Source organism: Ochotona princeps, chromosome 4 (genome assembly GCF_030435755.1).
Source record: "Ochotona princeps isolate mOchPri1 chromosome 4, mOchPri1.hap1, whole genome shotgun sequence".
Classification (NCBI taxonomy): Eukaryota; Metazoa; Chordata; class Mammalia; order Lagomorpha; family Ochotonidae; genus Ochotona; species Ochotona princeps.
Genome location: NC_080835.1, coordinates 80,216,567 through 80,242,291, shown reverse-complemented (window position 1 = coordinate 80,242,291; position 25,725 = coordinate 80,216,567). Strand labels below are relative to the sequence as shown.

At 42.5% G+C, this 25,725-nt stretch overlaps 1 protein-coding gene across 1 annotated transcript in view; it reads left to right on the top strand.

Annotated features, from left to right (window-relative positions):
- Positions 1-1,851: 1,851 nt before the first annotated feature.
- Positions 1,852-25,725, top strand: part of DDX10 (DEAD-box helicase 10) — a 199,562-nt gene continuing 175,688 nt past the window's right edge. Inside the window, exons 1-8 of the mRNA XM_004585037.4 lie at positions 1,852-2,120; positions 10,081-10,141; positions 11,152-11,282; positions 12,231-12,389; positions 13,574-13,694; positions 14,479-14,668; positions 22,639-22,765; positions 24,746-24,908. Coding sequence (XP_004585094.2) covers positions 1,935-2,120; positions 10,081-10,141; positions 11,152-11,282; positions 12,231-12,389; positions 13,574-13,694; positions 14,479-14,668; positions 22,639-22,765; positions 24,746-24,908 — 1,138 coding nt within the window. The 5' untranslated portion in view covers positions 1,852-1,934. The remainder of the gene's footprint in view (positions 2,121-10,080; positions 10,142-11,151; positions 11,283-12,230; positions 12,390-13,573; positions 13,695-14,478; positions 14,669-22,638; positions 22,766-24,745; positions 24,909-25,725) is intronic.

The window sequence follows — 25,725 nt, the reverse complement described above, 5'->3', positions numbered from 1 at the left end:
TGAGAACTTCATGGCATTGTAAATTTCTATTTTTCTTCCTGTTGTTGATTTTGTATTGTGGCTTTTCATTTAAGGGGATGTATAGTAACTGTGTAATGGAGACTATCATATCCAGATGTGAGGATACAATGCAGTATGCATCTCTACTTACAGACAAAGATGGACTCCCAGTGAAACTGTTTACTGCATATTGACAATAGGATGCTGGACTCTCTGCCATTGTCCATGCCTTCAATGATGGACATATGACTGTGTATGAAGAACTATACCATAGTAATGATATAGGGGAACTCAGTGAGGGGGAGGGACTGGGAAGGGGATAAGACAAATCCCAGGGCCTATGGACGTGTATCACAAAATGATAATAATAATAAAAGTAAAAAAAGACAAATTAATTGAAAAGGGAAGAAAATTAAGATGACAGCAGACATTGTATCAACATACTATTACAATGATGAAGAACAATTCATAGGAATTTGAGGAAAAATCTGAGAACCAAAGACTTTATAACCAATTATGCTGTTCAAGTATTGCGACTACTGAAAAAAAATTTTTTTTCAAGCCTGCTGCCATCCAGGGAATATTGTATTATTAAACTCTCTTTAAATAAGGGATTTGGGCACTTGGACAGAAGAATGAGGATGACTATCAAACCAATGTAATTTTAGCTTTAAGTCTCAAAAAGAGGGATGATCCCTGAAGACCATATCATACGCTCTGACAATGGATGCTTAATATAACTTTGAAAAATGGGAATAACTGAACAAAACAAAATCACTGATTTGTACAGACAACAAGGAGGAGACCTTGAGTATTCCTGAGCCAATACAGCCAAAAAAAAAAAAAGTGTTTAAAATTATATATGCAACTGCCTTTTAGTTCAGTGAAACATTGAACTAAACAATGAAGTTGATTTTGAAATCATTATAAAATGCATGGCTTCAGATCATGCTGTGCTGAGCCAGTGGATGGAAGAGCTTTCTGTCTCTCCATCTCTCTAGTAATTGTGAACACTGCTGCTATGAACAGGGGTAAGCAAAAGCATTTTTGAGTTCTTTCTCTCAGTTCTTTTGAGTATACACCCAGAAGACGAATTGGTGGGCTAGTGGTAGTTCTGTTTTTCATTTTTGAGGGTGTGATTATATTTCCACAAGACTTCCACTTACAGAGCTTTACTCACTACCACATCTAGTATTCCTGAATATGGAGATTCTGCTGTCTCCCTGTCTCCCACCATAAACCATCTCCTAGAAAAGAAAAACCAATGACGCGAACGCCAATTAACTGACTAACCAGTTTCCAAATAGCGTTTCTATTCTTTGTTTGCTTTAATCATCATCTTATCTTCATAATAGCAGCACTCTAAGCCCAAAACTTAATTTATTCTCTGTTCCTGTTCCCTCGCTGCTGCAGTTGTTTCAGGGACCCAAGGGAAAGTGCAAACTCGGGAGTCATAATATGTGCTTATTCCTAAGGAGGTGGACATAAGTGGAGAGAAATTAGAAGTTTTTAACTAGCTGTTTGCTTTTGGCCAGCTGTTCCGGTTCCTCGGTTCTGAATCTGCAGAACGGAGATCACAGTATTTGCGAAGTAGAGCCTCCTCTTTGAATATTAAGTGGAGTAACACCATAGTAACGGCAACAGCTGAGCATGCGTACTTTTAAAGAGCTGGCGTGCTCCGGGCGCCTCTGGGAACCGCCCCCTCGCCCGGACGCCCCGCCCCTTCCCTGACACCGCTCCTCCCTGCGGAAGCCAAGTCACCAATGGTCGCTCAGTTTTCCGGGACGTCATCAGAGCGTGCCCCGGTTTCAAAGGCGTGGGGGGGCGGGCGCCTGGGTTCGCGCATGCGCTTTTTGCGAGTTCCCCACGCCTGAGGACCCGCTCCTCAGGCTGGCCTTCGTGTCTGTGGGCCGTGTGTGCTGCTGCCCACTGCCATGGGCAAAACTGCTGACTGGCGGGCTCCAGGAGCGCGGCTCGACCCGGTGCGGAGCTTTAATCGCTGGAAGAAGAAACACAGTCACAGACAGAAACAGAAGAAGCAGTTGAGGAAACAGCAAAAGAAGCCCGAATGGCAGGTGGAGCGCGAGGGAATCAGCCGCCTCGTGGAGAACTACGGGAAGGTGAGGCCGGTGCTGGGCAGGGGGCTCCGGCGGCCGGGCAGCGTGCCACTGGGGGTCGGGCCGCCTGGTGCCTGGGGAGCAGGCCGACGGGGGGGGTGCGGGTCAGGTGTAAGCGGGTGTCCCTGGGTAAGTGCCGGGTTCCTCGCCTCACACCTCTCTTATCCTGGCCACCCTTTAGTCATTATGCTGTTCGCGAAAAAAGCACGGGAATGCAGTGGAATTTGAGGGAGGGAAGCCCATTGCTGTCTGTTCCCGCGAACTTATGGAGTAGTAGTGACAGTGATGGAGTCGATGCCACGTTGGTAGCCCTCCTCGTGTGCTTTATTTTTGTGCTTTCACTTGGTCTGCGGTATTTATCATAATATTCCCATTTTACAGATGAGAGAAGTGAAACTTTAAGAGGGTAAGAAACTTGTCCCAAGCCCTCATACTTAACAGATGCTGTGGAATTGCAAGTACACTCATGTCTAATTCCAAAACCTTTGCTCCTCAATAATTTTTGTTTTTAAAGATTTGCTTAGAAAGATATTCCATTGGTTCACTCCAGGAATGGCTGCAGTGGCTAGGCAGGAGCCAGGAGTTTCATTCCGATCTCATATAGAGGTGGCAAGGACCCCAATACTTGCGCCATCTTGTGCTGCTTTTCCCTGGCTCTTGACAGGTGGTTGTGTGGCAAGTGGAGGAGTTGGGACGTCCCATTGTCCATATGGGATGCCAGCATTGCAGGTAGCATCTTCACCCCGGCCGTGGTTTTTCACTATTTTTTTTTTAAAGATTTATTTTGTTTATTTGAAAGGCACAATTGGAGAGGGATGGTGAGATCTTCCATCTGCTGGTTCACTCCCTAAATGACCGCAATGACCAGGGCTGGGCTGGGCTAAAGCCAGGTGCTAAGAAGTTCCTTCTGGGTGTTCCAGATGGGTTCAGGGGCCCGAGCGTATGGAACATCTTCTACCTTCCCAGGAAGGTGAAGGAGCTGGATAGGAAGCAGAGCAACTTGGATTAGAACTGGTGCCCATATGGGAGGCAGGCATTGGGGTCAGTGGCTTAACCCATTAGTTCACAACACCAGCTCCATGCTATTCACTGTTAACCCATTCTGCCTCCCTCAGCATCCTCCCTCCTGTGGCTATCCCCTTTGCCTCTTTTGCTGCGTGTCCTTGTGATCCCTACATTGTCAGTGGTACTCCCAAGGTGAGTATCCCTGGGCGCTCTGATCTCTCACTCCAACCCTGGCAGAAGTGGCAGTTCCTTTCCACCTCAATCCCTGTCTGCTGGCTTTCCCTCACCCTGCTTGGCCTCTCAGTGACTGGTCCCTTCTAAGGCAGTATAGTAAGTGATTTCACAGGGAGAACATTCCTGGATTATTGTCATTACTTGTCATCCTGCTTTAGTCTTATTGTAAATGACCCTCAGATCAATTTAGTAAGGAGGTAGAGGTTAGCATCGTAGAATTTGGACTTTGGGGTTCAGATGATCATATTTGATCTGACTCCTGCTCACTAGATGTGTGGCTTCAGGATGGGTGCCTACTCTGTTCTGTTCCATTGGTCTTCGAAAGGCAAAACAATAGTGCCTACCTTATACATTGTGGTGGGCGATTTAGTGAGATTATGGCAGATATAGGTATGCTGTATATTAGCTGCTACTGTATTACTAAAGCACTTTAGGCAGACATTGTAAAGAAGGTTGCTATTATATTTCATTTTGGATTGTGACTGGAGTTGCTTAGGGCTAAAGTGTGGGGAAGGCTGGCTTAGGGAACGTTGTCTCAGTCCTTTCTTAGTTTGTTCCTGAGGACCATGGACTGTTCTTGTGTTCTATCCAGAGCTTTCTGTCTTTTGTTTCTGGCTGCCCTAGATGTCTTCAGGGAATCATAGATATCACAGGTTATGCTAGCAGCTGGAAGTCATTATCTTTTTTCTCGTAAAACAGTTATCCCTCCTGAATTCATAATTTGCTGTATTAACTTTCTATTACAGTTGTAAGAAGCTAACACAAATCTTGTGGTTTGGAACAACAGAAGTTTATTCCCTGTTGTTCTGGAGGTCCAAAATGTGAGATCAGCTTCCTGGGTAGAAATCTAGGTGTCTGCATCATGGGTGTGAGGGGGCAGATTGGGGGGGCGGTGGCAGGAGAGGTAGGAGATTGGGGAGGGTTGGGGAGAGTGGGAAACCTTTTTTCTGCCAGGAACCATTTAGATATTTGTAACATCATTTGCAGGCCATGTAAAATTAACAACTTAAAAATCAACCTGCTTTAGATTTGCTGGATTTTGAGTCCTGCCTGTGATTTCCTTATCAATGTCTGGCAATTTTTTTCGTTTGTTTTTTTAAAGCTTCTCAGGGCTGCCATAATTCCTTGACTATGGCTGTGTAACTCCTCTGACTCCAAAGAGATGTTCTATATTACATCTACCTTTGCACTTCTTTTATTTATTCATTTATTTATTTATTTATTTATTTATTTATTTATGGTTTTTATGGTACAATTCCATAGAGTCTGGAATTTTCCTACCCCTGCCCAAATTCCCCCAACTGATTTTCCCCCATATTATTATAATATGCATAAGCTGATTGGGGTAACGGGCAGTGCCAGACCCTGTACTGGCGTGCACACACAAGAATCAGGCCTGGGATCACCTCAGGTAAAGTTTCTTTTGGGATCGCTCCATCTGAGCTGCTGATCTCAGAACCCCAACCATGAAGACAGTAGTACATTCCTTCATAAGCTGTCATGATTCCATCAGTCTGTTATTTAAGTGTATCTTGACATTGCTGGTACAGATAACGTCACAGTACTGCATTCCATTTTTTAGATATGTCCAACAGTTTCATTGGGAGTCCATCTTTGATTTGGAGGTAGAGATGCATACTGCCTTGTCTGTTTTACACAGTCACTACACAATCCCTTAAATGAGAAACCACGAAACAAAGTCAACAACAGGTATGAAGCTAAAACAAAAAATTTGCAGTGCAATCTTGTGGTTGACTGAAAGCTGCCCAGCATCAAAGGATACTAATTCAGCATCTTTTAAAAGACTGAGAAAAGACTGAAATTTAAATATGAACTGTCATTAAGGAGTTCCTGGCCGGATCCCTTAGGAAACCCATGTTTTCTTGGGCATGCTATCCTTCTTCCTGAGTGTTGCAGCCTCAGACCTGACTTTGGGAGCTCAGCTTGGCCAGATTCGAACCCTTAGTACCTCATCCTTCGGAGGTGCGTTTGTGCAGGGCACAAACTGTCCAGGAGTGTGTGGTAGCCATGAGTGGAACTGGTTTTTGAGTGATGAGTTTAGCAGATGGAAAAGATTGGCAGGGTCATTCTAGGCAGAGGTAGCAAGGTAAAGTGGTAAAGGACGTGCAAATACATGTTCTTCAAGGAAGGACGTATGAGTGGTCTTCAAAAAAGTGCATGAATTAAAAAAAAATTGCACCAAAATAAAACTACCTGTTTTTTTTTTTTTTTTTTGTCCCTTTTTTTTTGTGAGGTGGTTTGAAGACCTTTTTCTCCGTGGATTGTTGCATGTGCTTTTGAATTGGCTTCGGAAGGGCTTGGAGGGGAGAGTGGAAGGTGGCTTGTGAACAGCTTTTGGAGGCTGGGGTAGGAGGAATAGTGGCTTCCTCACAATGTACACATTCTTGTCCCTGGAAGCTGCATAGGCTAGGGTGGCAGATGTCGTGTGACTGCCCTGAAGTATCTGCAAGGGCCTGTGAAAGAGGAGCGAAGAGGCACATTCCTAACACATCTATTGTCTCAATGAATAGTGATACAGATTCTAGGTGGTGTGAAAGGATTTAGAGATGGAATTTTTAAGAATTTAAGCATACTTTATTTGTGAGAGAGAGCTCTCATCTGCTGGTTCATTTCCCGGTGCAACAGCCAGAGCTGGGTCAGGCCGAGATCACAGGCTGGAACTTAATGCACAACTCCCGTGTGGGTGGTGGGACTCAACTGCCCGAGTCGCACATGCTGCCTCACAGGATGCATGTTAGCAGGAAGCTGGATTAGAGTTCACCTGTGGACCCAAACGCTCTGATGTCGAATATAGGCACTCTAAGCAGTTTTTTTTAATATTTATTTTTTTTAAAGATTTATTGATTTATTTTTGTTGGAAAGTCAGATATACAGAGAAGAGGAGAAACAGAAAGGAAGATCTTCCGTCTGCTGATTCACTCCCCAAGTGGCCGCCATGGCCTGAGCTGCCCCGATTTGAAGCCAGGGGCCAGGAGCTTTATCTGGGTCTCCCGCACAGGTACAGGGTCCCAAGGCTTTGAGCTGTCCTCGACTCCTTTCCCAGGCCATAAGCAGGGAGCTGGATGGAAAGTGGGGCTGCCAGGATTAGAACCGGCGCCCATATTGGATCTTGGTGTGTGCAAGGCGAGGACTTTAGCCGCTAGGCTACCGCACCGAGCCCCAAGCAGTCTTAACCGTTCAGCCTAGTGCCTTTTGCTTTCTTTCTGATAAAGGTGTGCAGGGAAGGACAGAGAGCATTTTCCGTCACAGGAAGTATAGCTGTCTTTTGTTGGCTTCAAAATGCTTACTTGGAATATTACTAAGGATCTTCCAGAATGGGGTTGGCAAATTCTCCCTGTAAATCTTTAGCCAGAAGTCTGTTAGGCCTGTGAGACACATAATCTGTCAGAGCTACTTTACAGAAATAGGCAGCAGATTGTGTTTGGTCTTTAGGCATTGTTTGTTGACCTGTATTTTATGGCATCAGCAGTTAATTTCCATTTTTTCTTCAATGACCTTTTAAGAATGTAGTGTAGAGAGCCCGGCATGGTGGCCTAATTGCTAATGTCCTCGCCTTGAACGTGCTAGGATCCCATATGGGCGCCAGTTCTAATCTCGGCAGCCCCGTTTCCCATCCAGCTCCCTGCTTGTGGCCTGGGAAAGGAGTCGAGGACGGCCCAAAGCCTTGGGACCCTGCACCCGTGTGGGAGACCTGGAAGAGGTTCCTGGTTCCTGGCTTCAGATCAGCTCAGCTCCAGCTGTTGCACTCACTTGGGGAGTGAATCATTGGACGAAAGATCTTCCTTTCTGTTTCCTCCTCTCTGTATATCTGACTTTGCAATAAAAATAAATAAATCTTTAGAAAAAAAAGAATGTTGTGTAGAGCTTTCTCTTGTGGTAGTTAGTGGTAGAGTGCTGGAACAGTTTGGTTCTGCCCAACCTTCTCACCAGGGCGTGAACATACTTTAGAAAGATGTGCAGCATTTTGAGTGCCTGCGTGGGTTGTGTTTTTTGATGGGGTTTGCAGGGTGTGTTGCTAGTTTACCTCCTTTTGCAGGCATCCCAAGCCTCATGAAAACAGAGTTTTTAGCTAAGAATACCACACGTGTAAGGATGTCTGGCACATCAATCCAGTTCTGTTTGGAGGATTATCTTTTGGGTGACGATTCTTGCTAGAACAGCAAATTATTTGAATAAACCCTTCTTGGGGCTGGTCTTTTGACACTGCTGGCATCCCATAAAGGTGCTGATTTGGGTCCCAGCTGCACCACTTCTAGTCTGTCTGCCTGCCAATGGCCTGGGAAGGCAGCAGTGGATGGCCTGTTGCTTGGGCCCTGATGCCCAGGTGCTAGACCTAGAAGGTGCTGCTGGCTTTGGCCTGGTCCAGCCATCTGGACCGTGAACCAGCAGGTGGAATCCATCTGTCTCTTTCTCTGAAACTCTGACTTTCAAATAATTAAATAAATCTTAAAAATATTTGAATAAACCTTCGTTTAATTCTAGCGCACGTTACATCTGCTTACTTTGTAGTGTTACCTGGAGTGATTTGCTGGGATTAAGATACTATTGTAATATTTGTATGTGTGTTTTTAGTATTTGGAGGTAGACAATAACCCTTCCTAGTAACATTAACAATTCTGGGAAAGTGTGCAGATTATGAAATGAAATACCAATGTAATATTTTTGCTGCCTAGAGTGTAATTTAAATAAATGAACCTTATAAATCCAGCCTTCCCTTTTGTGAATCATGAATAATTTGGCAACATATTGCAAGATCTGAGCAGTGATTCCTGCATTCAGCATCTGTAATAAAGTAATTCTCCTGAGCTGCTGAAATGAAATTTAGAAAATTGAGTTTATGCTAATGAAGAACATCAGTAAAGAACATTTGGATAACATTAAAGTTGTAAAGTTAAAGGGTAAAATGTTATGTACTGTGACTTCGTATCACGACACAAATTTCTCCTAGTTATTTTGAGATGATACTTTTCCTTCAGTTACCCACAAGTGAGTATGATTAGGTTGGATTTCATATGCCATTGATGGATGATTAAACCTTTAAAAGGTTTGTGTTGTCAAGATGTATTTGTATCAGCTAACTTCAGTGTATTCTAGAAGGTATATCATTATGGTCTGTAGTTTGTAGTTATTTCTTAAGTTGATTGCCCTTCGGCCCAGCATGATGGCTTACAGGTTAAAGCCTTGCCTCGCACTGGCCCGGATCCCATATGGGTGTCAGTTACTGACCCGGCTTGCCCACTTCCCATGTAACTTTCTGCTTATGGCCTGGGAAAGCAAGAGAGGATGGCACAAAGCCCTTGGGACCCTGCACCCATGTGGGAGATCAGAAGAAGCTCTTGGCTCCTGACTTCAAATCAGCTCAGCTCTAGTCATTGTGGCCGCTTGGGGAGTGAATCAGTGGACAGAAGATCTTTATGTCTGAATCTCCTTCTCTCTATAAATATTCCTTTCCAATAATGAATAAATAAATTAAAAAAATTGATATCCGTTGAGGAATGACTACAAATATGCATTCTTCCTAAAATTGAGCTGTTCTCACTTTGAAGGTGATGGTTGTTCAAATTCATGTGTGTGTCTTGAATGAAGTTTTTTGAATTAAGTGAAATAGTTTTAGTTATTTTTATTTTAATTTTTTGTTAAAATTATTTGAATATTTATTACAAAGATGAGGGGATTATAGATCTGTGTGGACTTGCAGTTAGGTTGGAGAGGATTGGGTTGGGGGAAGGTGGGTAAGATAAACGTTTCAGTTTTCCCTCCTGTGTCCATGGGGGGACAGGAAAGAAAGTGTGGTGTTCCTGCTTTCACAGTACATCTGGCTTGGAGAGGAAATGGTTGTTTGGGGCCCTGATGTGGGGGAAGGATGTTGTAGTTATGTTTTTTTATTCAGGAAGCTTCTTCAAAGTATTCATTTCAAAAGGAAGATGACCCTTTTTTTAAAAAAAATGTTTTTTCGCTTTTATTTGAAAAGCAGATTTACTGAGAAGGACAGACAATGTTCCATTGCTGGTTCACTCCCCAAATGTCTGCAGTGGCCAGAGCTGAGCTGATCCAAAGCCAGGAGCCAGGAGCTTCTTCCAGGTCTTCGATTTGGGTGCATGTTCCCAAGGACCTGAGCCATTCTCTGCTGCTTTCCTAGGCCATAAACAGACAGGTGGATTGGAAGTAGAGTAGCTGGGACATGAACTGGCCCCTATATGGGATGCCGGCCATATGACTTTTAATTAGAAGTGATGGTTGAATTCAATCCTACATTATCAAAAATGAGCTAAGTGGGCCTGGCACAGTAGCCTAGTGGCTAAAGTCCTCGCCTTGCATGCACTGGGATCCTATATGGGCACTGGTTTGTGTCCCAGCAGCCCCGCTTCCCATCCAGCTGTTTGTGGCCTGGGAAAGCAGTTGAGGATGGCCCAAAGCCTTGGGACCCTGCACCCACATGGGAGACATGGAAGAGGCTCTGGGTTCCTGGCTTCGGATCAGTGCAGCTTCGGCTGTTGCAACTGCTTGGGGAGTGAATCAGTGAAAGGAAGATCTTCCTTTTTGTCTCTCCTGTTTATATATCTGACTTTCCAACAACAACAAAAAAATCTTTAAAAAAATGAGCTAAACAGTACAATTTACAGAAAATAGACTGTTTTGGAACAAATGAATTGTCCAGTAGGTAACTTGCTTTTGTTTTCTACATTTCTGTTGTTCCCTGTAGATAAATGTGAATGAAATTACAAGATTTTCAGATTTTCCCTTATCCAAGAAAACACTGAAAGGTAAGGATATAGTGATTTGGGGACATGTTACTGTATGTATTTATACTTTTTATAAAAGGAATGTTTAGAGGGAGCTTAACCTGACTAATCTTACTTTGTTGGATAATTTTGATAGATAGGAAATGTGTATAATGGAGATCTTTTTTAAGCATTTATTTATTGTCATTGGAAAGGCAGATTTATAGAGAGAAGGAAAGACAAGAAAAGATCTTTCATCTGCTGGTTCACTCCCCAAATGGCTGCAGTGGCGTGAACTGAGCCAATATGAAGCTAGGGGTCAGGAGCTTCTTCCAGGTCTCCCATGTGGGTGCAGGTTCCAAAGGCCTTGAGTCATTCTCCGCTGCTTTCCCAGGCCATAAGCAGATAGCTGGATGGGAAATAGAACAGCCTGGACACAAACTGGCGCTATATGGGATGCTTGCACTTGGAGGCAGAGGATGAGCCAGTTTAGCCAATGTGCTGACCTTTATATAATTGAGTTTTAATTGTAAAATTTTAATTTTTCATTAAAAAAAAGATGCCAGAAGTGTCTGAATAATTACAGAAAAACCTAGTTGTGCTAAATAATTAATGGAATAAACAAATGTGACACCATTGTTATGAGTTTTCCAGGGTTGCCATAGCAAAATGCCAGACTGGTAGCATAGACAATAGAAATTTATTTTCTTGCGGTTCTGTTGGCTGGAAGTCTGAAATCAAGATGGTGGCAGGCTTGATGTCCTAAGGGCTAGATGGAAGGATCTGTTCTGAGCCTCCTTTCTTGGCTTGCAGGTCGCTACCTCTTTACTGCCTCTTATTTGGCAAAAAGAAGAATTTATAGTGTATGACAAGATGTTTGTAAATATGTATACGTTATGGAATGGCTCAAGAATCACATTTTTACTTAATCTCTCCTCAGAGGCCTTTAGTCACATTCTGAACTTCAGTGTAGGTTCAGGGATGTATTTCAGCCTCTAACGACATTCTGCAGGGTTTTTTCTAAGGTGTCTTTCTCCTTTTCACACTGTCAGGTTTGCAAGAAGCACAGTACCGCATGGTGACCGAGATACAGAAGCAGACGATTGGCCTGGCTTTGCAAGGGAAAGATGTGCTGGGAGCTGCCAAGACTGGGTCTGGCAAGACTTTGGCTTTCTTGGTTCCAGTAAGTACATAAGTTATTGGGTCAGCTCCTCTGTGTATAGTCAGAACATTTATGCCTAGATACAAAAAAATAATTACATAAAGAGTTTTTATGTTTTATCTCCATGTCCAGAAAGCATGCCTCAGCACCCAGGAGCCAGACCTTTTGTGCTCCTTTGTATCCCCCGGGTCCAGCCACACTGGTCATGAGGTGCCCTCATTAACTTGCTAGGTGAAGGAATTACAGTCTTAAAGGGTGCTGGACGCACTGAATGCTTCTGCTCTGTATTAGATGGGGAAAATCTTTATTATTATTATAATTTTTTCTTTTATTTGGTGCAGGCCTGCCAGTTTCATTTCCAGTTGCTGTGTGTTTAGGTTAAACCTGAAGATGCTCACTGTCAGGGGTTTTGGTTGGTCATTGAGAATTTCGTGGTTCATTGCTATCTGTTCTTTTTAACAGTATAGCAGGTGCTTAGGAATCCACTTATATCTCACTTAGTTTTTTATTTTTGATTTGTAAAACATTGCTGGTCCAGAAGAATAGGGTGTAGGATTCCAGGGCTTTGGATTGTCCTTGACTGCTTTCCCAGGCCATAAGCAGGGAGCTGGATGGGAAGTGGGGCCAGGATTAGAACTGGCGCCCGTATGGGATGCTGGCACATGCAAGGCAAGGACATTAGCCTCTAGGCCACTGCGCTGGGCCCTAGATTTTTATTTTTAAAAGAGTGTCTTCTGTGATAGCCTAATTTCTGGTAGCCCTGGCTGGGGGTACCACGGGCTTTTCCTTTCTGTTTGATTTATGCTTCTGGTAGATGGAAGACAAAGGAACAGTCTCTTGGGTAAAACTTGAGGGCTGTGTTTTCTGCTTGGAAGGTATCTGTGATTTAGAGGGACGAGACGAACATGTGGATCAAAAGGCTGTCTTGGCACTTGTCTTACTGAACACACGTTTGCTGTCTTCTCTGAGGTGCTGGAAGCCCTGTATCGTCTGCAGTGGACTTCAACAGATGGCCTGGGGGTTCTGATAATATCGCCTACTAGAGAACTGGCCTATCAGACCTTCGAGGTTCTCCGGAAAGTGGGGAAGAATCATGACTTCTCGGCTGGCCTCATCATTGGTGGAAAGGTTTGTCCTTTTCCTGTTACCCTTCCTTCTTTTCTTCCGTACTTGTATTGAAGCTTAAAGTGTGTGTTGGTGAGAAGTCTGGTAGAGATTTCATGTAACTTGACTGGCCTTCTGGACAGGACTTCACAGGGTGGGTGCACCTGTGAGTGGCCACTGTGGTTTACAGTACCAATTTCATAGGTCTACAGAGTCCCATTTTTGTCAGAATATTAGAACTGGTTAGACTCGGAGACAGAATTACTGTTACTGGACTTGTACCTTGGGAAAGATAACATTTCAATTTGTGGACTTGAGCATTTTGATAAGGTTTTCTATCTGACAGCTTGAGTAATTCAGAACATTTGCTTCATTAGTAGCGAAAGAAAGGAAGGTAGATTGGAGGACTGTTTCCTTAGGTCATGGTAAAACTTGCTCAACTTTTGTTCTAATAGAATACATGGGGTGATTGTATCTACTGTAATCCGCTCTGGACGCGTGATTTTCTGACTTTAGTTGTGAACATGTGCGAAAGAAGAAAGAGTACATCACAGACCCTCATGTACTCTTCGACCTGCCACCAGCCTTGGCTTCTGACATTCTCTCACTCCCGTGTTAAAAGTAGAGAGCCTCTAGGATGTGCGGATTGGCTTTGGTTTCAGTCTGCCAAGTATAGTGAGTGGTGTCTGGTTCGACTCTAGAGTTCTGATGGGAAGAGTGGGAGCAATTCCAGTTTTTTTTTTTTTTTTTAGTTTTAAAGCAAGATTTATTAGAAAAGCTGAGAAAGGAGACTCCCGTCCTAGTGATGGGAGGGGGTTCTGAGATAGAAAAGACCCTAGTCCCCTGCCATAGTGGCAGGAGGAAAAGTAAAAAGACCCCGCAATTCCAGTTTTAAGTCAGTTCTGGTCAAGTGGATAGGAAATTAAGAATTGGCATATTCTCCTGATTTTTTTTTTTTTTTTGGCCTGAAAGTTCTAAGTGTGACTACAAATATAGAACTTTTAAAATCTTTAGGTCTTCAGTAAGGGCTTTTATTTAGCCTCAAAATTTGGATGTGCTGCAAAAATAGAAGGAAGAAGTCATGTTTATTTCTGAGAATATATAATCTGCTGTGGTGAAGTGCCACATGCAGGTGGATTTCTTAGTGTTGGTGCGCAGGCTGCTCAGAGTGACAAGTGTGGGTAATCAGAGGAAACAACTGTTTGCAGGATCTGAAGCATGAAGCCGAGAGGATCAACAACATAAACATACTCGTTTGCACACCGGGTCGGCTTCTTCAACACATGGATGAAACAATATGTTTTCACGCAACCAATCTCCAAATTTTAGGTGAGTGTAACGAATTTCTAATAAGGAACAAGCTGAGATTTGGGAGAGAACCTCATAAATATTAATGGCAGAAATATTTGAGAAATGTTCTGATTGAAAACAGTGTGAGAAATAGTTTTTTGAGCATTGTGCTCTAAAATCCAGAAACCACAACTAAGTAGGATGTTTTTATAGTTTTTTTTTTAAGAGTTACTTTGTTTATTTGAAAGACAGGGTTTTAGAATCGGAGACACAAAGAAGGAGAGAGAAAAAAAATGAGAGAAAAATATCTTCCATCTCACTCTTCAATTGGCAGCACGGGCTGGGGTTGGGCCAAGCCTAAGCCTAAGCCTGGAGCTCTGGCTGGGTCTCAGCTGGGAGTGTTTGGGGCCTAGAGCAGGAGCCTTTTTTTTATTGCCTGCCTGGGCTTATTCGCAGGGAGTTGGGTCAGAAAAGCAGAGCTGGGAAGCCAGCATCATAGATAGCAGCTAAATGCGCTATGCCACAGTGCCAATACTTCTAGATGTCTAGAAGGGTTGCAATAATAATGAATCGTGATATACCTTTCACTCAGTTTTCCCTAGTGTTAGTGGTTTATACAGCTGTGGTACCTTTGTCAAAACTAATATTCATACTGGCATGTTACTTAGTTAAATTCTAGGCTTTGTTCAGATTTCATCAGTTTTTCCACTAATGTCCTTTTTTTTTTTTTTTTTCCTATTTTAGGTACTGACCTATGATACCAGATTATATTTCTCTTAATGTATATTTTAAATGTTTCAATTTTTTTGCTTTCCTCTTTTAGTTCTTGATGAGGCAGATAGAATCTTGGATATGGGTTTTGCTGATACCATGAATGCCATCATTGAAAATCTTCCCAAGAAGCGTCAGACTTTACTTTTCTCAGCAACACAAACCAAATCTGTAAAGGACCTTGCACGCTTGAGTTTGAAAGACCCTGAGTATGTCTGGGTTCATGAAAAAGCAAAATACAGGTATATACTGTGTGTTTCAAACCAACTTTCACTATTTTAAGAATTTAGTAAGTGTATGTTGTTTATATGTGCAAAGTATGTAACTATGTTAGTTAAAGCTACCTGTTCTGAAATATTTTTCTGTAAGATGTTAACAGGTATTCTGCTATTCCTACTTACTCCCTCCATTAACGAGGGGAGAGGAGATGAGCTCCGTGATAACTAGCAAGTGTGGAGTTGCAGTGCACTGCTGTCCTCTTTGGGCAGGACTTCTCAGCACTTCAGTGCTTTCCTGGACACTGACTCGGAAAGCACTGGGCGGTAGATAAAGCTCTTAGTAGGTGAACCAGGATTATCTGGGTGTCAAATCATTCTTATTGTTGGGCTGAACTAATGTGGTTTAGAATACATTCAACAAATGCATTAATTTTTAGTAAAATAACTTTCTATTTAAAAGATGATTTCACTGAAATCTGGAGAATAGTGTGCATAAAAGAGGTCCTGATAGTTGGGGAACTATGTTTTAAGTTATACTTTGGTATGACATCTGAAAGTGCATATATGTTTGGCATGAGTCATTGTGGACAGTGGATATGCCTGACTTCTGGAAGATATGTGTCCTGGTTATAGCAAATTGGGTTCTGTGTTCAAGAGACCGGTGGAATCAATAGTCTCATCTTAATTTTTTTTAAAATCTGAGGTGTGTGTGTGTGTGTGTGTGTGTATGTATGTATGTGTTTTCCTGAAGATTCCTTTAACTTGAAAGTTGAGTGAAGAGGGAGGGATGGACAGGGAGAGAGAGAAAGAGAAGCTGCATCCGCTGGTGTGTTTCCTTCGTGACCGCAATAGCCATAGCTGAGCTCTCCAAAACCTGGAGCCAGTACCTTCTGCGGACTCTCCCATGGGGGTTCATGTGCTCAAGAACTTGGGCCATCCTCTGCTGCCTGGCTGTTAGCAAGGACCTGGATCAGAAGGGGAGCATCTGAAACTTGGACCAGTGTCCATACGGGATGCCAGTACTGTGGGTGGAAGATTAGCCTGTAAGCCACTGCACTAACCCCAGTCTTCTCTTCCTTCCTTCCTTTTTTTTTCTTTTTCTTTTATGATTTTATCTATCTGAAATTCAGAAACACACACACACACACACACACCAGCTGGTTTACTCCCCAGGTAGCTACAGTGGCCAGAGATGGGCCAGGCTGAAGCCAGGAGCCAGAAACAACTTCTGGGTCTCCCATGTGGATGTAAGATTCCTAGTGCTTGGAGCATCTTCTATTGTTCTTCCAGGCACATTAACAAGGAACTGGACCAGGAGTGGAGAGTTGGAACTTGAAGGACTGACTGGCAAACAGAGGCTTATCCCAAGGTGCCACAGTGCTTGCCCTGATTTTTTCACTTTTTTTTGCTATGAAATGGCAATCTGAAAAGAAATAGGTTGGACAATGAATTGGGTTATATTATTGGAAAGTGCCTGAATATAGGAAATAATTTTTTTTCTCACCTTGACCTTGTTCAATGAATTTCTAAGATTAAAAAATAGCCTGGGAAGAGGCAGCCTGTATCCTCACGGGCGATCCTAATAGGTCAACTTTGTAAAATCTGAGTGCTAGTTACCTTGACTGTCAGGATTGGGGGTGGAATAGGAAGAGTTACTTGGCGTATGTTTTTTCCTCTTGGCTTACTGTTGAGTTACCGGTCACCAAGATTTCAATTAGCTTAATAATGTAAAGACTAGAAAGTAGGAGTCAGAATTAGTGAATTGTACGTATTATCCCCATCCTCAATTTTTTCAGATGATAGCATTGGCTGTTGTCTATATATAACACAGATCTACAAAAAACTGCTTGTAAATACTGTTTTACAAATGGTTTTTGAAACATAACTCATCACTTGTAATAACAGATTTTGGAAGAAGTGTGAAGAGGCAGGTACTTAGTGACATAGATTACAAGGCTGCAGGTTGCATGGCGATGACAGTGATACTTGGTAATTCCAAGTGAACCAGAACACTGTATAAAAGTAGGTGTTGGGAAGTTTGTCTGATGTTGCTGTTGACTTTTTTCCTTGAGTATCTTACCAATTTAGTTAGCACATCATGAGAGATTATAATCAAGAATATTTTAAGACATCATAAAGCATCTCTCAAATTCTGAAGGATCTGGAAATTTTAAAAAAGAACTTCCTGAAGTTGTATATTAAAGTATACTCAGAAAACACACTGTCAAGACCAGCGGCAGGTTAAGCTGCTGCCTGTGATGCTGGCAGCATCATGTGGGCACCAGTTTGAGTCCTGGATGCTTCACTTCCCTTCCAGCTCCCTGCTAATGCACCTGGAAAAATCAACAAAAGATGACTTAAGGGCCCGGCGCAGTCACCTAGTGGTTAAAGTCCTAGCCTTGAACGTGCTAGGATCCCATATGGGCGCCGGTTCTAATCCTGGCAGCCCCACTTTCCATCCAGCTCCCTGCTTGTGCCCTGGGAAGGCAGTCGAGGACAGCTCAAAGCCTTGGGACCCTGCACCTGCGTAGGAGACCCGGAAGAGCTCCTGGCTCCCAGCTTAGGATCGGTACAGTACCGGCTGTTGCAGTCACTTGGGGAGTGAATCATCAGATGGAAGATCTTTCTCTCTGTCTCTGCTCCTCTCTGTATATCTGACTTTGCAATAAAAATCAATAAATCTTTAAAAATAAAATGACTTAAGTGCTTGGGTCCCCCCACCTGTGTGGGAGACATGGATGAAGCTCCAGGTACCTGGTTTCAACCTGGCCCCGCCTTGGCATTTGTGGGAATTTCAAGAGTGAACCAGTGGATGGAAGATCTGTCTGTTGCTTCCTCTCTGTTTGAAATACATACTTTTTCTGTGAGTTGCTATATGCATACAAATGATACTTCTAATGATTTGATTTCTTTATTGGAATTGTATCTATAGTTTTAAAAGATTTATTTGAAAGGCAAACTGACAGAGAGGGAGGTACCCATACAAAGAAGAAGGGAAGGAGAAAGAGACAGAGAAAGATACTGAGATCAGGAGACCTTCCATGTGCTGGCTCACTGACCACTGACCTTGTGGCTGGGATCGGGCCAGTTGGAAGCCAGGAGCCAAGAACTCCATTTGTATCTCCCACACAGGTGGTAGGGCCCCAGCTACTTGGGCTGTCTTCTGCTGCTTTCCCAGGCACATGAATAGGGATAGAAACGAGCATTCAGGACTTGAATTGGCCATCTGACATGGGATGCAAGCATTCCAAGCAATGACTTAACCCTTGTGCCACGATATTGGTCTCTATTTGAAGATTGGAATGATAACCATAGAGACAGAGCTCCCATCTGCTGTTTGACTTCCAGATCCCTACGGGGACCAAGGCTGGCCTAGGCTAAAGCTAAGAGGTAGGCACGTGTGGCAAGAATTTCGTTACTTGAGCATCACTGCTGCCTGCCAGGAACTGCAGTAGCATAGAGCTGGAATCAGGAGCCAGAGGGAGTCATTGAGCCCAGGCACTCTGGTGTGGAACATAAACTTCTGAGTTTTGGCCAGATGATCGTCTCTAAATCTCCTTTTAAGGTGAAAATGGTTGATTTTGGTTCATAATGATTTGTTTTCCAGTGACTAAAAATAGAATTTTGTGTTGAATTATGAACAATTCCAAGTTTGAGGGTTCAGTTTGGTAGCCTAATGGCTAAAGTACTTGCCTTGCGTGCAGTGGGATCCCATATGGGCCCCAGTTTATATCCTGGCAGCTCCACTTCCCTTCCAGCTCCCTACTTGTGGCCTGGGAATGCAGTGGAGGATGGAGGATGGTCCAAAGCGTTGGGACACTGTACTTGTGTGGAACACCTGGAAGAAGCTCTTGGCTCCTGGCTTCAGGTTGGCTCAGCTCTGGCTGTTGTGGCCACTTGGGGAGTGAACCAGCAGATGAAAAAAATCTTTTTGTTGGTCTCCCCTTTTCTCTGTGCATCTGACCTTCTAATAAAAATAAATAAATCTTTAAAAAAATTCTAAGTTTGAGAGAAACACTTGAGCTTGCTGTTGAGTGTATGAATATTTAGTTATTGAGTATTCAGAAGTTTAGTATTATATTTGCTCTTTGAAGGAAATAGATATAAAATGTTTTTACCTTTAAGAATACTTTTTGCCTTATAGGTTAAGTTTGTTAGCCTACCTATGACAACATTTTTCTATTTATAGTTTTGCGTAGTGAATCTTTTCCCATCCTTTAATTTTTACATTGTTATCTCCTTTCATTTTTATTTTTGTCTTTCTAAGTAACCTGTTTTCATTGTTTAGGTTCTTAACATCTTGTCTTTGTATCTTCACTGTCTTATATTTTCATTTCACATGTTTTAAACTGGATTACTCACTGTTGTTTAATGTAGTGTTTAGGCTTGTTAATATTCTCAAATGAGAGCATGGTGGTGCAATGATTTCCTCTTGTTGAAAGAATTTCATTTTAGACCATATTTGTTTAGTAAAATTGTTTTGACTTTTCTTGAAGTCTGTTTATTTCATATATATTTTTGTTTATTTATTTTTTAAAGGTTTATTTTATTACAAAGTCAGAGAGAGAGAGAGAATCTTCCATCCGTTAATTCACTCCCCAAGCAGCCACAATGGCCAGAGCTGAGCTGATCCGAAGCCAGGAGCCCAGATACTCTTCTGGGTCTCCCACGCCGGTACAGGGTCCCAAGGCTTAGGGCCATCTTCTACTGCTTTCCCAAGCTGCAAGCAGGGAGCTGGATGGGAAGTGGGGCTGCTGGGATATAAACTGGGCCCATATGGGATCCCGACGCGTTCACAGAGAGGACTTTAGCTGCTAGGCTACCAATCCGGGCCCTCGTTTTTTTTTTTTTTGTAAAGATTTTATTATTATTGGAAAGCCAGATATACAGAGAGGAGGAGAGACAGAGAGGAAGATCTTCCATCCGATGTTTCATTCCCCAAGTGAGCCGCAATGGGCCGGTGTGTGCCGATCCGAAGCTGGGAACCAGGAACCTCTTCCGGGTCTCCCACGCGGGTGCAGGGTCCCAAAGCTTTGGGCCGTCCTCGACTGCTTTCCCAGGCCACAAGCAGGGAGCTGGATGGGAAGTGGGGCTGCTGGAATTAGAACCGGCGCCCATATGGGATCCCGGTGCGTTCAAGGCGAGGACTTTAGCCACTAGGCCACGCCGCCAGGTCCCCCTCGTATTTTTTTTTAAAAGGCCATCTTAGCAGTTTCTTTCCCCTCGTCAAAGGAATCTGTGGTGCTCTGGGATCCATTACTTCTTTTAAAATCAGACAGTTCTCTTGTTCTTTTGATGATATATTTTGTAAGATTGTTTTCTTTGTAAGTTTTTTTTTTTTCTGCCTGGAAAAATGATAATGGAGCAGGTTACTTTCTGTTCCAGCCTATAAGTGGTCTCTAGGCTACTTTTTATCAGAGTTGCTCTTGGTCTTGGGATGTAGCCTTTATGCATTAGGCTTAGCCTTCTTTGGACCTAGCTGCAAGCCTCTATTTACTACAGCCCCTCCCCTTATGGCGCCTGTGAGACTGCCAGCCTTTCTTCTCAGTTCTGTCACCTTCCTGCTTACTGTTGCCCACTTACTCTCCATCATTTCCCTTTGAGTGTGCTCAGTTCAGGAGTTGATATATTCCTCTAGGGTTTCAGGATAAATAATTTTGAATGTTGGGATCTAGGGCCAGCATGTTTAGGCTTACGGCTTAAGGTCTCACTGCAGAAATCATCATATTTAGTACTTGCACCTTCTCAAACTTGGCTAAAAGGAGAAGCTTTGAACTGTTCACTGAATACTTCAGGCACAGCTTGCTGCACTTTTTGTTTCTGGTGTTCTAGGTTCATTTTATGTATTTCCAGCTTTCGCATGATTTTTTCATCAGGATACAGTTCTTAAAAACCATAGTTTACAGGGCTGGTGGGAGGGTCATTATGCATTGTGTTTAGGTATTTTTTAGGTCAGAGGACTTTGCTCTTTTTTTTAAAGATTTATTTATTTGAAGATTTATAATTATTTGAAAGGTAGAGTTGGAGAGGGACAGAGAAATGTGAAGCCAGGATCGTGGAATTCCTTCTGTGTCTCCTGAGTGAGAGTTCATTCTCCAAATGGCCACAGTGGGCAGAGCTGAGCCGATCTGAAATCAAAAGTCAGGAGCTTCTTCCAGGTCTCCCATGTGGGTGCAGGGTCCAAGGCTTTGGGTCTTCCTCGACTGCTTTCCCAGGCCACAGGCAGGGAGCTGGATGGGAAGTGGAACTGGTGCCCATATGGGATCCCAGCAGATCAAGGTGAGGTTCTTAGCCATTGAACCATTGTTGTGGGCCCTGATTGAAGATTTTATCTTCAGTATTTCTGTCTGGTTCTTCATAATGAGTCCTATCTCCTTAGTATTTTCATTTATATTACTCATTTATTTTCTCGTTTCTTTAATCTGTGTGTTTTCTCTTACATCTTGCTGAATTTCCTTATAATCATTTTGAATCCTGTATCTGTTATTTTGCAGATTTCTTTAGTTTGGACTTAATTCTGGAGGGTTGTTGTGTTCTTTTGGGGGCATCCTGCTTTCTTGTTTCTTGCTGTGCTCCAACATTAACATTTGCGCATGTGGTGCAATCATCCCTCCTTCTTTGTGCAGTGTGTTTTATTGGAAAAAGCTTTATTGTTCAGCTGGAATGCAGAATATCACTTGTCTTGTTGCTTTGGCTTTCATTCTGGGTGATCCTGGGAGTATAGTTTGAGTGATTTCTTTTGTCTTTATTAATGTCATTTGTGTCTGTATGTGGCACTGGTCTGTTCTTTAGTTTGTAGGGATGAAAGTGTAGCTTTGAGAAGAATATGGGTTTCTAGGATGTGTATTTCTGGTCCAGTTCAGTCTCTGTCTCTCCGGTATTGTGGTAGCCGGGGTCTTGTTTTTAGTGCTGAGGAAGACGAAAATGACTGCTCTGTTGTTCCAGCTGGTAAGCTTGAGTGATTCCAGGACTCGTGGCACTCAGTGGTGTGGCTCTGTGACTGTGGTCCTCAGGTCCTGCTAGGGGAGTCCAAGTGCTTTGGCTTATAGTCCCCTAGTGTGAGCATTGTAGGTCTTGGGACTAGGGTTCTGCTCCAGTCCTACAGAGTGACTGTGAGGTATAGAGGAGATTTCTGCTGTGTAGAGTGTGGGCCCAGAGAGGTGGTAGGTTACAGTGGCATTGAGAAATGTAGAGCTTATAGTCACAGTGTTGCAGACTGTAGTGGGGTTGTTGCTCAGGCATCCCAAGGTGGGAGCAAACTTTCCTATGGGCTGCTTCTGGTGCTGATCCCAGCATCTCAGGTGAGTCCCCCTGGCTCCTGTAGAGTTCATGAGCGTAGCTCTGGGGCTGATGCTCCTAAACTCGCACAGTTGGCAGGATGCTGAGGATTTGTCTTTTGTGTCATGCGGTGCCCTAATTCTGACCGTGATGTTGATAGGAGAGGAACAGAGGCAAGCTGCATGAGTCTCACTTCCAAGAATGGCTCTCTGTCGGGGTGGCAGAGGGGAAAGAACTGACGCAGCTTCCCTGCCCCAAGCTTAGTGGTTGCTCAGACCTGTCAGTTCCCCAGGCCAGAGTAAAAGTCAGTGGGTGACCGGGGCAATCCCTCTTAACGGAAACTGCAAACGGTGATTCCTTCCTTGGTGGATGTAAGTTGGTGGCTCACAGGAGGCAGGCGGCCCCTCACATGGCTGACTGCTGTAGTGTCTCTGTACCATGGAGGTTTTGTTGTGTTTTCACTTCTTTACTGAAAATCTTAATCAGCCAGGACCCTGGAAATGTGGTCCTTTCTTTTTTTTTTTCATATCCCAAAGCACTAAAGTTAGGTCAGTTGTGTCTTGTTCAGCCATTTCTCTCTTTAGGGTGATGCATTGTTTTCACTTCTGAAAGGACAGTAGGGAAGATCTTTTTGTGTATTTTTCAGATATGCCATAAATAAACTTTTTGTTTGCTTGGCATAGTTTTAATTTTTCTTCCTTTTTAATTCTAATAAGCACTCCTGCCACTTTGGAACAGAACTATATAGTGTGTGAGCTGCCGCAAAAAATAAGTGTGCTATACTCGTTTTTGAGAAGCCACCTGAAGAAGAAGAGTATTGTGTTTTTCTCCAGTTGCAAAGAGGTAGGTACTGCTTTTTTTTTTTAGTTAATTCTTGTTGAATTCTTCTTCTTCAAATAAATTTCAGCTAGATTAATAATTTGATTATAAGCAGACCCCACCCACCCCCGTATAGGAGGAAAGCCTGAAACACTTATCTCATCCATCTTCTCCTCTTCTCTGACTCCTTCCCCCTGGTCCTCGGTCATCCCTACGCTCTCCATCCTTATTGGATGCTGACATGGTCTGCAGTCCATTTACCTTTATAATGAGTTTCAAAGTAAAAGAGCTATGAGAAATCAAGAAATAAAGTATTATGGCTTGTGTTTATAAGAGAAAAAGTAATGATTTTGTGGGAAATGCAGTGCTGGTTGTGGTCAGGGATCTGTAGATGAGGAGACTCTGGTTTGTGGGAAGACAGTGTGGATGAGCCTGTAGAACTCCATGAGGGCAGAAAGTGTGTGTCTTCAGTATTGTCTTATGTGCTAATGATGTCCAGAAGATAGTGGCCCTCACCATCGGCCTTCTCCCTTCTCCTCTGTTAATATGAATCTGAACGCAGCACTTATTACTGTGCCTCTTTGCCATGCTAATCTGTCCAGAATGCCTGTCCTGCATCCCTTCATTCTAACTGGGGAAATATTTGGGGTTCTGTAGGATTAAGGTAAGTGTTAAACCTGAAGATTTCAAATTAAATTAAACCCCATACAGAAAAGGGACCTACATGTTTTCAGTCCACTGAGGTCTTGCACCTGTTGCTAAAGAGCAGAAAGTTAAGGTCAGTATTAATTTTAAAGATACGCAGAGCATGGGAAGATTTTCAGACCTGAATTTAATTAATTGTCCTAAGCTCTGTTCTTGAGGCTGATGGGTCTGTGGGCTTTCCTCTCCCAGCTCTCCTTTTGTGATGATGCTTTTTCTGTCTTTATGAAAGAAAAGTATTTGTGCCCTGATCTTTACGCTTACTGGTGCTTTGTCCTCACTCAGGAGAACCCTCCTGGCACTAGAGTATTGCTATTGAGAAAGTCATTGACCCCTGTAATCGTTACTCTGTGCCCCTGGTAGTTTCCCATTCTTAACTTGAAGAAAGATTTTAGTGGGACTGTTGGCTGATTATTTCAGATTTTAGGTGATATTTGATAGTGATTAATTTAGGCATTTATTTAGTGATTTAGGCATTTACTTAGTGATTTAGGCATTTATTGTGATTAATTTAGGCATGAATTTATAACAATTCAGAGTTAAACTCTAAGTTCCTTTGCTGAATTTATCAGAACAGAAAAAATAAATAGGAATAAAATGAGTTTGGCTTCAGTGAAGCAGTGCTTTGTATTCTTTTAAGAGCACTTAAAGAGAAATGGAAGCAATCTGTTCCCTATAGTGCAATATATTGCGCTGTACTTAGAAATACTTATGTCTAGCTAGCAATTGTTTGTCTAGTCCTAACATTTCTTGTGTGCTTGGCTCTGTACCGTATGAAATACTTGGTCAGTGTGAGAAGTTAGTATAGCTTCTGAATGGGTAATTGATAATTTTCTACCACATGGCATGTTAATATGACCAATGAAAGACTTCCAGACTCAGAAGTTCATATGTTGTTTTCTGGTGACAGGAAATAGAAATAAAAAGGAAAGGAGTTTCTCCATACTTTTTGGTTGTTTGGATGAGGCATCAGGTAATTCTGCTGTTTATAATCCATTGGATATATTGATAGGAAAGTTTAAAATAACATTGTAAGAAATTCTGTTCTTCAGACTGCAAATTTGGACAGATTTTAACTGTTAATTTAGATGTAAGAAGAGCATTTGGAAGTAATCTTACAGAGTATGTGAGCAGAATTGAAGACCATGACCCTAGACTGCATTTCCCTTTCTCAGAGTCACATTTTGTTAAAATAATTTTTATTGGTGGCATTTGTGTTGCTTAAACATTTTTGTTGTTCCTGTTGTAAACTTCAGTGTTGGCATTTGGAAATAAGAAGCTGCTTTTCCTGTCCATGTCCAGGTTCAGTATCTGTACCGAGTGTTCTGTCGGCTGCGTCCTGGTATCTCCATCCTTGCCCTCCATGGTCGACAGCAACAGATGAGAAGAATGGAAGTCTATAATGAATTTGTCCGCAAGAAAGCTGCAGTGCTGTTTGCTACTGATATCGCTGCCAGGGGCCTAGGTGAGGAAACTTCTTAGGGAGAAATTTATATGATCATGTGAAACATAATTTGCTTGTAAAGTTTATCTTGTTAAAGTCTGATATATTCAAATAAATTGGTAATGGTTGATTAACATTAAGAGTTTGTCAGTGAAACTTTTGTAACATTTGCAATTTTTCTGCCCTTAATTTCATGATAATTACGGCATTGAATTTTAGTGCGCCTACAGAATCATCTAAGGAATATTAAAGCACGAGAAATGCCTGATTTCTTCAAATGCTGAGACAGTGATTTCAGATAGCTTTATTCTGTTTTTCTTGGTTCTTCCTTCTCATACTCAAATTTAACTTCGTGAATAGCTGTGTATGACTTAGTGACAGTTTTGATGCTTGCATCATCATCTTCTAGTGTCTTTTTTAGGTGGTCCTTTGGAGTGAAATTAATCCGAAATTTTTGTAGCAAAATCCATGATTGACTGAAGTTACTTCTTAACAAGTTGAAAAAGCAGGATTCTCTGATAATGAATGGATCCTACGATAGTCAGATGTTTATATATGGTGTGTTTCCTACTGGGAAACAGAGGGAGGGGACTGGGAAGATAACATTAATTCAGACAGGAGTGCGAATAGCAGATAAGTAAACCTTCAGTTAAATATAGAAACCAGTTTTGCAATTCACTGTAACTTCATGAAAAGTGGCTCTTCGAGGTTATTAGATACAAGGGTGTTTCATTATTTGTCTGACATAGAGCAATCTGTCTCCTTTGTGTCATATAATCTTCACATTCAAATACTGTCATTAATTTAGGTTTACTTTGTCAAAGAATAGTTTTTATTA